General features: G+C 45.6%; 1 protein-coding gene across 3 annotated transcripts in view; it reads right to left on the bottom strand.

The window, feature by feature from the left end:
- The window catches only part of dnaaf1 (dynein axonemal assembly factor 1), a 178,378-nt gene that overhangs the window by 69,923 nt on the left and 92,683 nt on the right, over positions 1–15,772 (bottom strand). For all 3 annotated transcript variants that reach the window (XM_067997601.1, XM_067997602.1, XM_067997603.1), the window contains one exon: positions 2,991–3,082. In XM_067997601.1, the coding sequence (XP_067853702.1) occupies positions 2,991–3,082 (92 nt within the window). The remainder of the gene's footprint in view (positions 1–2,990; positions 3,083–15,772) is intronic.

Below are 15,772 nucleotides of genomic sequence, written 5' to 3'. Positions count from 1 at the left end.
CAACAGTCTGTTTAATTCAAAAGAAGCTGCCAATCAAAACTGTATGAGAAGAAATGATACCAGATATTTGTATCTGAATCAAATGGTTTGACTCCTCCATCTGGCAACTGCACGGCAACAAACTGGTAATTGGTGCAGCACATGTATTAAATTAACCTGGCACATTATTTCTTTGAGTAAAGCTAGATTGTAATCCCTTATGTTCCATGACATATTAAAGAAGCCAATACCATGCTAAATTTTAGATAAACTTGCTTCATTTTGTCACTAGGATTACTTTGCTAGTCTACATGGCGTTGTTACAAAGTGTGGTGTTGGCTGTAATTAACAGCAGAGTATTGTCAGACTCACTGTGCCCATCACCATGGGAGATCTGCCACTGTTTACAAACAATACAGGGACAGGGCTGAGTTTCTTCTATCTCAGACAGCACAAAGACTACTTTACACACTAGTATTGTTGTGTTAAAGGTTAAAAAGCCTGTCTGCACTCATTGAATAATTCAAATGTTCTTTTTTTTAAAAAAAACACTTTTTCCCCACAATTGAATTGGTGAAAGCGAGGCCCAGCTTTTCACTCACATAATACCACACTAGTCGTACAGGAAACCTGAAACTGCCAAGGCAACATTCGGCGTGGGGGCGGCTGGCACAGGCACAAACACAGGCAAATGGTGAGGATGCAGCAGCCTAACACAAAGATATCCAAGTTACTGCCACAATGGGTACTCAATGTGAAGGGGCAAAATTTACTGTAGTAGAGGTATTGGTTATATTTAACAGAATCCTGCAAACTCATTTGAATCAAATTGTTTGTTGTATATTAAAAATGTTTAGAGAATTACTGACTGCAATTTCTGTATTGAGAATCGCTGCCAAAAATGATCACTGTCGAGAGGACAATGCGGAGCCTTCAGTATAACTCGACTCTGAAACCCTTGCATCATTAGTCTCAGCCTGTACCAGCAGCCTAACACCACCACACCCCCCCTCTCTGTTTAAGGCCCAACAAAATGTCATTGTGCACCTATATACAAAACATGGTCAACAGGCGTAGGCTATAGCTAGGGCCGTGTTATCAATTATATCTTTATAAATATTGCACAGTACAAACAGAGGCCATGATTTATTCAAGCTCTATATTGTGGGGCTGAGTTACATAGATTTTCTATGAAACAGATATTTAGACAATTGATATGAAAATCTACTTTTACTCACTTTAATAAAATTATACGGTTATTAAGCTGCAGCTATAAAACAATGCAGCAGCTCAGTAGGTAAATGCAGTATGTGCATGGTCCTGAGGTATACAGATCAGGAAGGCCCACAGATCGATCTATTTGCTGAGTTAGCTGATTACAGCTGAGGCAGCTGTGAGTGCTATAATGGACTTTAGAGCCCAGGCTACACAGAGAAAACTGACAAGAGTTACTTCAACAGATTGCTCTCTGCTGGCTCTGGTTAGATAATGCCTGGGGACAGTGGGCGAAGGCAGCAACTGCCTCTGCTGAGATGCCTCCACAGTTAAATAGCTTGCCAGCTCTTTTGGTCCTGAGGCACTGTACCTATGGAACTTCTAGAGAGGAAGTAAAAGGGAAGCAAATGTGAGGGAAAAATTGGAGAAGAGGGAAAAGCAAGATATTAACGGCAAGCAGTGATGCTAGTAAAAGGAGGAATATTCTGTAGCTCCAACTCAAAACAGTATTTGTTCCAGAACACAACAGATTGGATCATTTAAGATACAGGATTACTGCTCAAGTCTTGTTATTAAATATGGAATTTAGTGGTGTAATTGAAAGCCAATTTCTGGGCCTGGTGTCTGCTCCATATTTGCAGCCACCACTTAGAACAGCCACAGTTAAAATGGCCAGTCGCTGATATCGGCCAAAAATCCATAACCAATAATCATTTGCATTAATATCAATTTCAAAGTTGCCGGTTATAGCATCTTAAGAGCTCCGTTTATTTGGGGCAGAAACAGCTGTGCTGATTTATTAGTTTGCACTGAATGCAAGAACAAACATAAGTGAATAACAGCTGTTTAATGTTCAATGACCTTTTGTGTAGTTAACCCCTTCTATTGCCCCCTAGATGGCGTGGGGTAACAGTTTGTACTAAGCACTGACTGCAGTTTAAATAAAGCTAGTTGCATTGCATGTAGTCTTGTTTAGTTTATTCCTTATCTATGACATTCTTGTTAAAGCGCTATCATGTTATACCGACCATTGTGTATAGTGGGAAAATCGCCTTCGCACGCACCCGCCATAAGTGACGGGGACTGTACACCTGTAATCCAGGCGCAACCCAATTACATGGCTTAAAAGGCAATGGAATTTTGGGCGTAAGTGAATTGCGCCTAACTACATTACGCCCAAGTCTCCTCGATCTTTTACATCCGTCCCTCAAACCCTCCGTCAGAATCAATCGCCTCCCAAATAACTGGCCCCACCCACGGCTCAAATGTTAATATTCTCCAATTGCATTTGTTCGGGGTCTCAACATTGTAACCAGATTTTCAGGTGCAGCAGGAAACAGTCATTTTTCCGGTGTTTTAAGTGCAATCTTTTGCACCTTTTTGAAAAATTGATCCTCACTGAGACCTGCTCTGCAGTTTGTTTTTTTGAATTCATTTTTATTGGAAAGTAGAAATCATTAAAAACTGAAAAGCTTTCCCAATCGCAGACTTTAAATATGCTCTGCCTGATGTGCATGAATGACGGTAAAATGGGTTGAAATTTTTAATTTGAAGACTCAAAGAAGGAATATATGACGGGAGTTCGACGTTTCCTTGGACCCCGTTTGTTTACGCTGATTTACACCCATTTTAAGTTTGGGTGCCTTCTGATGAGATTGGGAGGATACTTGGGTGTAACAACATCAGCAAAATGAGCGCAACATTGGGCCCATCTTCTGGGTTGTGCCCATGGAGGAAAATCGAGGTCCTGAAGTTAGTGGTCAAGAATGTTTGGATTTACTGAAAGTCCCACTGACCTTTAAAGTGCAAATAGAGAGTGTCATTCAGGTAAGGTGTCTGGTAGAGCTTCTGCTCCTTACAGTGCTGTCGCAGGAACTGCTTTGTCATTCTGAGGAGTTAAGGATAAAGAATATTTCAGGTTCTCAGCCAAGTCTTAGTTTACATAAAGAGCAAGAACAAGGAGAGAATGTAAGGCACTTTATTAAAAAACAAACAAGCTTTAACTAGTAACCTGGTCAGAAAGGGAGGCAAGAGGAAGGGAAGCTTTATATTGTGTAGCTTTAATTATAGTAAATAAAAAATATTGACCACTTTCTATAAGTAGACTGAGTAAATAATAATGAAGTATACTAAACTAGTGTAAAAACTGCAAGTGGGAAGCTCATCGTCCTGATCTGTCAGGCTAATACTACTGACTGCATATTAATTTACCCCAAGTAGCTGAGGTACACATTATGCCGACAGAGATCTCACACCTATCCACTCAGTGGCTGCTAGCGGAAAAGTGCCCTAAATTCCCCTTTGCAACCTTCCTGCCGAGTTGTGCGAAACAAGAAGGTTTTAATGCTGAACACCATGGATACTACAACATGGCACCATGAGAACAAAGGATCTTTCACAGTTAACAGCTGCTTCTCATCAGTGGCTTCAGCAAAGCACACCCAGGCTCAGGAGGGGTTATATTTTTCTGAGCATAGCTTTAAGAGCCTAGAATGACTTCACCCTTCTATTCCACTTCAATTCTCCATCCCACTCCCACCTTGTCCTCAGCCTCCTACACTGTTCCAATGAAATGGAGATGCCGGTGATGGACTGGGGTTGACAATTGTAAACAATTTTACAACACCAAGTTATAGTCCACCAAGGAGCTCCTGAACATTTACCTGAGGAAGGAGGAAGCCTCCGAAAGCTTGTGAATTTAAAATAAAATTGCTGGACTATAACTTGGTGTTGTAAAATTGTTTACAATTGTTCCAATGAAGCTCAACACAAGCTTGTGTAACAGCACCTCATCTTTCAATTAGGCACTTTACAGCCTTCCAGACCCAACATTGAGTTCAACAACTTCAGATCATAACCACCACTTCCATCATCTCAGACACAAGGTGTTGTTAATGGTTCCAGTATTACCATTTACACCTCCTCTGGACCCATCTTTTGTTTCTTTATTGTCCCAAGGGTGATGTAGTAGATGTAATATATTTGCATTTTCAAAAGGCTTTCAATAAAAGGTACCACATTGTAGACTCATGGCTAAGGTCACAGCACATGGAATCAGGGCACCTATAGCAGATAGATAGCAAGTTGGCTACAAGATAGAAAGTAGGGGTTAAGGGTAGCTACTCAACTGGCAAAAGGTGGGAAGTGGTGTTTCACAAGGATAGGTGCTAGGACCACTGTTATATTTTGTCCAGGAATCTTATTAGGTAGTCAAAACCTTAATCATCATCCAAACAAACAATCAACCTCCAGCTACAAAAATACTGTACTCCTAATCTTACTACATTCAGGGAGCAATAGTGCCAAGGCCAGCCCTTACTTTCTCTCCAGCAGAGCAGTAAACCACATCCACAAAATCAACCTTTTTCCCCATTGGTCATATGGTGCAAACTCCAAAAACATGAGGGAGAAGTCATATCTCACCAACTTACTCTTGTGAAGAATGGTGGCAAACAAGTTACTTGGCTCTCAAGTTCTATGTCCAATAAAAAAAATTTTTTTTCCCCTCAATTACCAATCTCCACTTTTAGGCAACCATGCTTCCAAAACAAGTTATCCAGACAGTAAAGGACTAACTACATTAGTTGCTGGGATTACCACTATATCCAATGCATCCCTCATACAAACACTCACCACCTTACCCCACGTCTACTCCCTCATATATGGGAACCAGGGTGTGCCAATTGCTTGTGCACCTGAATGTAATCATTCATCACTTGATGCAATTTATTTATGCACATTTAACAGCATTTAGGGAGCGGCCCAGAAACGGTCCACTCCGTCGTGGCGGCCCAGGGACAGTCTAATCCCAGGGACTGGTGGAGTGTAAGGAAACGGCCCAGGGACAGTCTAATCCCAGGAACTGGTGGAGTGTAAGGAAACGGCCCAGGGACAGTCTAATCCCAGGGACTGGTGGAGTGTAAGGAAACGGCCCAGGGACAGTCTAATCCCAGGGACTGGTGGAGTGTAAGGAAACGGCCCAGGGACAGTCTAATCCCAGGGACTGGTGGAGTGTAAGGAAACGGCCCAGGGACAGTCTAATCCCAGGGACTGGTGGAGTGTAAGGAAACGGCCCAGGGACAGTCTAATCCCAGGGACTGGTGGAGTGTAAGGAAACGGCCCAGGGGCAGTCTAATCCCAGGGACTGGTGGAGTGTAAGGAAACGGCCCAGGGACAGTCTAATCCCAGGGACTGGTGGTGTGTAAGGAAACGGCCCAGGGACAGTCTAATCCCAGGGACTGGTGGAGTGTAAGGAAACGGCCCAGGGACAGTCTAATCCCAGGGACTGGTGGAGTGTAAGGAAACGGCCCAGGGACAGTCTAATCCCAGGAACTGGTGGAGTGTAAGGAAACGGCCCAGGGACAGTCTAATCCCAGGGACTGGTGGAGTGTAAGGAAACGGCCCAGGGGCAGTCTAATCCCAGGGACTGGTGGAGTGTAAGGAAACGGCCCAGGGACAGTCTAATCCCAGGAACTGGTGGAGTGTAAGGAAACGGCCCAGGGACAGTCTAATCCCAGGGACTGGTGGAGTGTAAGGAAACGGCCCAGGGACAGTCTAATCCCAGGGACTGGTGGAGTGTAAGGAAACGGCCCAGGGACAGTCTAATCCCAGGGACTGGTGGAGTGTAAGGAAATGGCCCAGGGGCAGTCTAATCCCAGGGACTGGTGGAGTGTAAGGAAACGGCCCAGGGACAGTCTAATCCCAGGGACTGGTGGTGTGTAAGGAAACGGCCCAGGGACAGTCTAATCCCAGGGACTGGTGGAGTGTAAGAAAACGGCCCAGGGACAGTCTAATCCCAGGGACTGGTGGAGTGTAAGGAAACGGCCCAGGGACAGTCTAATCCCAGGGACTGGTGGAGTGTAAGGAAACGGCCCAGGGACAGTCTAATCCCAGGGACTGGTGGAGTGTAAGGAAACGGCCCAGGGACAGTCTAATCCCAGGGACTGGTGGAGTGTAAGGAAACGGCCCAGGGACAGTCTAATCCCAGGGACTGGTGGAGTGTAAGGAAACGGCCCAGGGACAGTCTAATCCCAGGGACTGGTGGCGTGTAAGGAAACGGCCCAGGGACAGTCTAATCCCAGGGACTGGTGGAGTGTAAGGCAACGGCCCAGGGGACAGTCTAATCCCAGGGACTGGTGGAGTGTAAGGAAACGGCCCAGGGACAGTCTAATCCCAGGAACTGGTGGAGTGTAAGGAAACGGCCCAGGGACAGTCTAATCCCAGGGACTGGTGGAGTGTAAGGAAACGGCCCAGGGGCAGTCTAATCCCAGGAACTGGTGGCGTGTAAGGAAACGGCCCAGGGACAGTCTAATCCCAGGGACTGGTGGCGTGTAAGGAAACGGCCCAGGGACAGTCTAATCCCAGGGACTGGTGGCGTGTAAGGAAACAGCCCAGGGACAGTCTAATCCCAGGGACTGGTGGCGTGTAAGGAAACGGCCCAGGGACAGTCTAATCCCAGGGACTGGTGGAGTGTAAGGAAACGGCCCAGGGACAGTCTAATCCCAGGGACAGGTGGAGTGTAAGGAAACGGCCCAGGGGCAGTCTAATCCCAGGGACTGGTGGAGTGTAAGGAAACGGCCCAGGGACAGTCTAATCCCAGGGACTGGTGGAGTGTAAGGAAACGGCCCAGGGACAGTCTAATCCCAGGGACTGGTGGAGTGTAAGGAAACGGCCCAGGGACAGTCTAATCCCAGGGACTGGTGGAGTGTAAGGAAACGGCCCAGGGGCAGTCTAATCCCAGGGACTGGTGGAGTGTAAGGAAACGGCCCAGGGACAGTCTAATCCCAGGGACTGGTGGCGTGTAAGGAAACGGCCCAGGGACAGTCTAATCCCAGGGACTGGTGGAGTGTAAGGAAACGGCCCAGGGGCAGTCTAATCCCAGGGACTGGTGGTGTGTAAGGAAACGGCCCAGGGACAGTCTAATCCCAGGGACTGGTGGAGTGTAAGGAAACGGCCCAGGGACAGTCTAATCCCAGGGACTGGTGGTGTAAGGAAACGGCCCAGGGACAGTCTAATCCCAGGGACTGGTGGAGTGTAAGGAAACGGCCCAGGGACAGTCTAATCCCAGGGACTGGTGGAGTGTAAGGAAACGGCCCAGGGACAGTCTATCCCAGGGACTGGTGGAGTGTAAGGAAACGGCCCAGGGACAGTCTAATCCCAGGGACTGGTGGAGTGTAAGGAAACGGCCCAGGGACAGTCTAATCCCAGGAACTGGTGGAGTGTAAGGAAACGGCCCAGGGACAGTCTAATCCCAGGGACTGGTGGAGTGTAAGGAAACGGCCCAGGGACAGTCTAATCCCAGGAACTGGTGGAGTGTAAGGAAACGGCCCAGGGACAGTCTAATCCCAGGGACTGGTGGAGTGTAAGGAAACGGCCCAGGGACAGTCTAATCCCAGGAACTGGTGGAGTGTAAGGAAACGGCCCAGGGACAGTCTAATCCCAGGGACTGGTGGTGTGTAAGGAAACGGCCCAGGGACAGTCTAATCCCAGGAACTGGTGGAATGTAAGGAAACGGCCCAGGGACAGTCTAATCCCAGGGACTGGTGGTGTGTAAGGAAACGGCCCAGGGACAGTCTAATCCCAGGGACTGGTGGTGTGTAAGGAAACGGCCCAGGGACAGTCTAATCCCAGGGACTGGTGGAGTGTAAGGAAACGGCCCAGGGGCAGTCTAATCCCAGGGACTGGTGGCGTGTAAGGAAACGGCCCAGGGACAGTCTAATCCCAGGAACTGGTGGTGTGTAAGGAAACGGCCCAGGGACAGTCTAATCCCAGGGACTGGTGGTGTGTAAGGAAACGGCCCAGGGACAGTCTAATCCCAGGGACTGGTGGAGTGTAAGGAAACGGCCCAGGGGCAGTCTAATCCCAGGGACTGGTGGTGTGTAAGGAAACGGCCCAGGGACAGTCTAATCCCAGGAACTGGTGGAGTGTAAGGAAACGGCCCAGGGACAGTCTAATCCCAGGGACTGGTGGAGTGTAAGGAAACGGCCCAGGGACAGTCTAATCCCAGGGACTGGTGGTGTGTAAGGAAACGGCCCAGGGACAGTCTAATCCCAGGGACTGGTGGAGTGTAAGGAAACGGCCCAGGGGCAGTCTAATCCCAGGGACTGGTGGCGTGTAAGGAAACGGCCCAGGGACAGTCTAATCCCAGGAACTGGTGGTGTGTAAGGAAACGGCCCAGGGACAGTCTAATCCCAGGGACTGGTGGTGTGTAAGGAAACGGCCCAGGGACAGTCTAATCCCAGGGACTGGTGGAGTGTAAGGAAACGGCCCAGGGGCAGTCTAATCCCAGGGACTGGTGGTGTGTAAGGAAACGGCCCAGGGACAGTCTAATCCCAGGAACTGGTGGAGTGTAAGGAAACGGCCCAGGGACAGTCTAATCCCAGGGACTGGTGGTGTGTAAGGAAACGGCCCAGGGACAGTCTAATCCCAGGGACTGGTGGAGTGTAAGGAAACGGCCCAGGGACAGTCTAATCCCAGGGACTGGTGGTGTAAGGAAACGGCCCAGGGACAGTCTAATCCCAGGGACTGGTGGAGTGTAAGGAAACGGCCCAGGGACAGTCTAATCCCAGGGACTGGTGGTGTGTAAGGAAACGGCCCAGGGGCAGTCTAATCCCAGGGACTGGTGGCGTGTAAGGAGCAGCCCAGGGACTGTGAGATGAAGGTTGATGGGCCAATGAAAGGCCTTGGCTCAAACTTCACCCCTTCAGTTATTCTTTACCCTGATCCTAGTGTAAAAGCTGCTGGATTCATTTGCTGCTGTTTGTTAGAGGGGGAAGGTTATTTTGAACATAAAATAATCCTCTGATCGATATAATGCACTGCCTGAAAGGGTGGTGGAAGCATATTCAATGGTGGCTTTCAAAAAGAAATTAGATAAATACTTGAAGGACAAAAAATTGCAGGGCTATGGGGACAGAGTGGGGGAATAGGACTAACTGGATTGTTCTTACAAAGACCTGGCATTGGCTGAATGGCCTCCTTCTGTGCTGTAACTGTTCTATGATTTACATTAATGATTTAGATTTGGGAATCAGAAGTACAATTTCAAAATTTACAGATGACCCCAAATTGTGGGATGTAGTTAATACAAAGGAAGAATGCAATTTGGTAGGAAGAATAAGGAGGCCACATACAGCTTGGATAATAAGAGTCTAAATGGGATAGAGGAGCAAAGTGATCCAGGGCTACAGATACACAAATCACAAAGTAGTGATGCAGGTTAATAAGACCATAAAAAAGGCAAATCAAGTACTGGGGTTCATTTCCAGAGGGATAGAATTGAAAAGCAAAGAAATTATGTTAAACTTGTATAGAACCTTGTTAGATCACACTTGGAGTATTGTGTACAGTTCTGGTCTCCATATTATAGAAAGGATATAGAAGCATTGAAGATGGTGCAAAAAAGATTCATAAGGATGATACCAGAACGAAGAGGATATCCTGATCAGGAAAGGCTGAACAGACTGGGGGAAAAAAAGAAAGCTGAGGGGTGACCTGATGGAGATCTTTAAGATAATGATAGGGTTTGATAGGGTAGACATAGAGAAAATGTTTCCACTTGTAGGTAAATCCAAAACTAGAGGTCATAAATATAAGATAGTCACTAATAAATTCAATAGGGAATTCAGGAGAAACTTCTTTCCCCAAAGAGTGGTGAGAATTTGGAACTTGCTACCACAAGGAACAGTTGAGGCAAATAGCATAGATGCATTTAAGGGGAAGCTAGATAAGCACATGGGGGAGAAAGGAATGGGAGGATGTCCTGATAGGATTTGATGAAGTAGGGAGGGAGGAAGTTCATGTGGACCATAAACACCGCATCGACCAGTTAGGCCAAATGGCCTATTTCTGTGCTGTAGTTTCGATGTACTTTCGCCTTGCACCATCATCCCCTTTTGTCATTTAATCACTCCTGCCCTCCGCCTGATCAGAGACCTTCCCTTTGTTCTTTTCTCCTCCCACTGCCCCCTTTTTCACTGATTCTGCACTTGCTTATAAACTGAAATCTTTCACTACTTCCAGTTCTGATGAAAGGTCATCGACCTGAAACATTGACCTTAACTCTGTTTCTATCACCACAGATGCTGTCTGACTTGCTGAGTGATTCCAGCATTTTCTGTTTTTATTTCACCCTTCTATTGCCCAGTTTTGTGCCATTGGGCCAGAAATCGTACAGAGTGGCCAGGCAACGCCCATTGCAGCTCCTGTGAATTAAATTAACAAAAATACTTACTGCGGGCTCTATGCTGTCGAATTGCTTGATTTTGAACTTTAAAAACATTGTGTGCTATCAACCCAGCCTCTGAGCAACGTGAAACTGTCTGAGAGAATAGAAGACAGGCCCACAAAAATCTGTCAGGAAGAGAAGACCCGCCCACAAATTCAGGCTGCATTGCTCAAGCAGGCAAGCACAATTCATTCATTTAAATTTAGTTACTCTGGATGTTATTGTAAATAAAAAAATTTTTTTTTCATAAAGTCAAAGAAATAATTGAATTAAATTAAAAAGTGACAGAAGGGAAAAATGACCAAAATCTATTAAAATTAGGAGTAATATGAGACTCCACATTTAAAAAAAATTAACCATGCTTTTAAAACTTAATTTAGACCTGGTATTTTCAAGCGTCCTTGTTTGGTCGCATAATAGTTACTTCCCAGTTGGGCAGATGAGCAAATTTGTGATTTTTCAATGATTTCAACAATTGTAGCGTGTGATGGCTCTTTGATTCGAAGCTGTCAAATCGCCAGCAAACCAAAAGGAGCAAGTTCACGATTTCTGCATTTTAGTGTGCATGTGCAAACTCGGGAACTTGTTCCTTCAATTCGCCATTAAAAACGGAGAGTGTGTTGAGCTTCTGTTATTTTGGGAGCAATTTCTGGCTCATTATTTACATCCAGCTAAAGTGAAAGGAATCTTGTATCAAAGCCTGGGCATGTCCTGATCCTTATCTGGATTGTCCTACCACTAATATTTTTGAAATCAGACAAAGTAATATGTTTCTCAGCTAATAAGCAGACATGGCTTTTCTCAAGTAATTAAAAATTTGCTCTTAAGCACTCGACATGTTCATCTAAGATAGTCTCCAAATAAGAGAATCCTTACAACAAGGTGCAACACAGAGTTTGGTTAAAATTATGTCGACGGAGTTACTTTGAGAATTAACGGTATAAGAGAGAGAGAGAAGACAGATAGAAGATTTCTGAGAGCAGGAACAGTTACAGGAATTCACACTTATCGCCCAGTGATAGGCAAAGAATTCAGTGCATCACTTATCAGGAATTTATCTCTTGCATATATCCGAAGCAAGGCAAGTGCTACTAAGAGCGAACAGGCTTTGGGAGAAGGCTGAACTATTATGACAACAAGTAGCACTATATTCCATTTGATTTTCCTACACTTTATTCACATGTGTGACCCAACAAGGACAACACTGCTTTTCTTCATGTTTGTTCGGGAGGTTCACCAGCTGAAGCCAAGAAAAACCTGGGCAGAGAACCAGGACATGCCAAATGTAAGGGACTACACCACTCCAGGAGGTAAAGATAATCAGGGATAACAAATGGGAAGGAGAGAAAGTACTAACAATTTCACCAGGACAAGCAAGAATTACTTCTTGACATATCCGCTGAAGAAGCCACGACAGCAGAATCTCTATTGGACTTAGTATACAGCAATTCACCAGAGCTAGATTCACCCTGGAAGCTGGTAAGCATCTGGGATCTAGTGAGCATTGCTAGGCTAGATTTGATATTGTGAAAGCTGAGGGCAAAAACAGAAATATGTTAGTGCAAGAGTTCAGAAAAACACACTTTGGAGCGATACAAAACAGGCACAGAGAAATTTCATTGAAAAGCCGTCCCTTAAAAATGAACAGAAGAAAACTTGGATTTCTTTTTTATTCGTTCATGGGATGTGGGCGTCGCTGGCAAGGCCAGCATTTATTGCCCATCCCTAATTGCCCTTGAGAGGGTGGTGGTGAGCCGCCTTCTTGAACCGCTGCAGTCCGTCTAAAGGTTCTCCCACAGTGCTGTTAGGAAGGGAGTTCCAGGATTTTGATGATGAAGGAACGGCGATATATTTCCAAGTCAGGATGGTGTGTGACTTGGAGGGAACGTGCAGGTGGTGTTGTTCCCATGTGCCTGCTGCCCTTGTCCTTCTAGGTGGTAGGGGTTGCAGGTTCAGGAGGTGCTGTTGAAGAAGCCTTGGCGAATTGCTGCAGTGCATCCTGTGGATGGTACACACTGCAGCCACAGTGCGCCGGTGGTGAAGGGAGTGAATGTTTAGGGTGGTGAATGGGGTGCCAATCAAGCGGGCTGCTTTATCCTGGATGGAGTCGAGCTTCTTGTGTGTTGTTGGAGCTGCACTCATCCAGGCAAGTGGAGAGTATTCCATCACACTCCTGACTTGTGCCTTGTTGATGGTGGAAGGGCTTTGGGGAGTCAGGAGGTGAGTCACTCGCTGCAGAATACCCAGCCTCTGGCCTGCTCTTGTAGCCACAGGCTGGTCCAGTTAAGTTTCTGGTCAATGGTGACCCCCAGGATGTTGACGGTGGGGGATTCGGCGATGGTAATGCCATTGAATGTCAAGGGGACTCTCTCTTGGTTAGACTCTCTCTTGATGGAGATGGTCATTGTCTGGCGCGAATGCTACTTGCCACTTATCAGCCTAAGCCTGGATGTTGTCCAGGTCTTGCTGCATGCGGGCATGGACTGCTTCATTTTCTGAGGGGTAGCGAATGGAACTGAACAATGTGCAATCAGCAGCGAACATCCCCATTTCTGACCTTATGATGGAGGGAAAGTCATTGATGAAGCAGCTGAAGATGGTTGGGCCTAGGACACTGCCCTGAGGAACCCCTGCAGCAATGTCCTGGGGCTGAGATGATTGGCCTCCAACAACCACTACGATCTTCCTTTGTGCTAGGTATGACTGCAGCCACTGGAGAGTTTTAATAGATAAGGAAAAGTATATTCTATTTCAACAAGACATAAATCACAATAAAAAGATTGGAAACAGAAATCCGTTAGAAGATATAATGAAGCTGAATAAGGCGGCGGTGGATTCATACAAAAGGCTGCTGAATGTAACTAAGCAAAGTATTGGAACAAGGACGAGGGCAATTGAGAAACAAATCACTGACGATAATGAGAACGGGGGCAAGAGAGACAAATCACTGACAGTAATAAGAATGGGGGCAATAGAGACAAATCACTGATGGTGATAAGAACGGGGGCAATAGATACAAATCACTGACCGTAATAAGAACGGGGGCAATAGAGAGATAAATCACTGACCGTAATAAGAACGGGGGCAATAGAGAGATAAATCACTGACCGTAATAAGAAGGGGGGTAATAGAGACAAATCACTGACCGTAATAAGAACGGGGGTAATAGAGAGACAAATCACTGACCGTAATAAGAATGGGGGTAATAGAGAGACAAATCACTGACCGTAATAAGAACGGGGGTAATAGAGAGACAAATCACTGACCGTAATAAGAACGGGAGTAATAGAGAGACAAATCACTGATGGTAATAAGAACGGGGGTAATAGAGAGATAAATCACTGACGGTAATAAGAACGGGGGTAATTGGGAGACAAATCACTGACCGTAATAAGAACGGGGGTAATAGAGAGACAAATCACTGATGGTAATAAGAATGGGGGTAATAGAGAGACAAATCACTGATGGTAATAAGAATGGGGGTAATCGAGAGACAAATCACTGACCGTAATAAGAACGGGGGTAATAGAGAGACAAATCACTGATGGTAATAAGAATGGGGGTAATAGAGAGACAAATCACTGACCGTAATAAGAACGGGGGTAATAGAGAGACAAATCACTGATGGTAATAAGAACGGGGGTAATAGAGAGACAAATCACTGACGGTAATAAGAACGGGGGTAATAGGGAGACAAATCACTGACCGTAATAAGAACGGGGGTAATAGAGAGACAAATCACTGACCGTAATAAGAACGGGGGTAATAGAGAGACAAATCACTGATGGTAATAAGAATGGGGGTAATAGAGACAAATCACTGATGGTAATAAGAACGGGGGTAATAGAGAGACAAATCACTGATGGTAATAAGAATGGGGGTAATAGAGAGACAAATCACTGACCGTAATAAGAACGGGGGTAATAGAGAGACAAATCACTGATGGCAATAAGAATGTGGGTAATAGAGAGACAAATCACTGATGGTAATAAGAACGGGGGTAATAGAGAGACAAATCACTGATGGTAATAAGAACGGGGGTAATAGAGAGACAAATCACTGACCGTAATAAGAACGGGGGTAATAGGGAGACAAATCACTGACCGTAATAAGAACGGGGGTAATAGAGAGACAAATCACTGATGGTAATAAGAATGTGGGTAATAGAGAGACAAATCACTGATGGTAATAAGAACGGGGGTAATAGAGAGACAAATCACTGATGGTAATAAGAACGGGGGTAATAGAGAGAGAAATCACTGACCGTAATAAGAACGGGGGTAATAGGGAGACAAATCACTGACCGTAATAAGAACGGGGGTAATAGGGAGACAAATCACTGACCGTAATAAGAACGGGGGTAATAGAGAGACAAATCACTGATGGTAATAAAACGGGGGCAATAGAGAGACAAATCACTGATGGTAATAAGAACGGGGGTAATAGAGAGACAAATCACTGACCGTAATAAGAACGGGGGTAATAGAGAGACAAATCACTGATGGTAATAAGAACGGGGGTAATAGAGACAAATCACTGATGGTAATAAGAAGGCCAAAGAACTTTTTCATCCGTGTAAACGGCAAGAGGTAGCTGAAGAAACAGGTGAGTCCATTACAGGATATAGTAGGGAGAACCAATGATCATGATATGGCACGTGTTTTAAATGGATTTTTCACAATAGTCTTCACAAAGGAGGACTGATCTTGGAGATAGCAAATAGGACTAGGAATCTGTAACACATGGAAAGAAGGAAGAGAAAGAAAGAACCTGCATTTATAAGGCCAGAGGCAGCTCCTCAGGATGTCTCAAAGTACGTCACAGTCAATAAATTACTGTTGGAGCCCATCGAGTCCACACCGGCTCTATGCAAGAGCAATCCAGCTGGTCCCACTCCCTTGCCCTATCCCCATAGACCTGCAAATTTTTTACTTTCAAGTATTTATCCAGTTCCCTTTTGAAGGCCATGATTGAATCTGCCTCCACACCCCCTGAGCATTCTAGATCCTAACCACTTGCTGTGTAAAAAAGTTTTTCCTCATGACCCCTTTGGTTCTTTTGCCAATCACCTTAAATCTTATGTCCTCTGGTTTTTGATCCTTCCGCCAATGAGAACAGTTTCTCTCGATCTACTCTGTCTAGATCCTTCATGATTTTGAACACCTCTACCAAATCTCCTTGCAACCGTCTCTGTTACAAGCAGAACAACCCCAGCTTCTCCAGTCTATCCACGTAGCTAAAGTCCCTCATCCCTGGAATCATTCTAGTAAATCTCTTCTGCATATCTTTAAGGCCTTCACATCTTTCCGAAAGTGCAATGCCCAGAACTGGACACAATACTCCCGTTTGCTT

This window comes from Heptranchias perlo, chromosome 16 (genome assembly GCF_035084215.1).
Source record: "Heptranchias perlo isolate sHepPer1 chromosome 16, sHepPer1.hap1, whole genome shotgun sequence".
In the NCBI taxonomy this organism is placed as follows: Eukaryota; Metazoa; Chordata; class Chondrichthyes; order Hexanchiformes; family Hexanchidae; genus Heptranchias; species Heptranchias perlo.
Note: the sequence above shows the minus strand (reverse complement) of the source record. Positions and strands in the feature narration are given on the sequence as shown.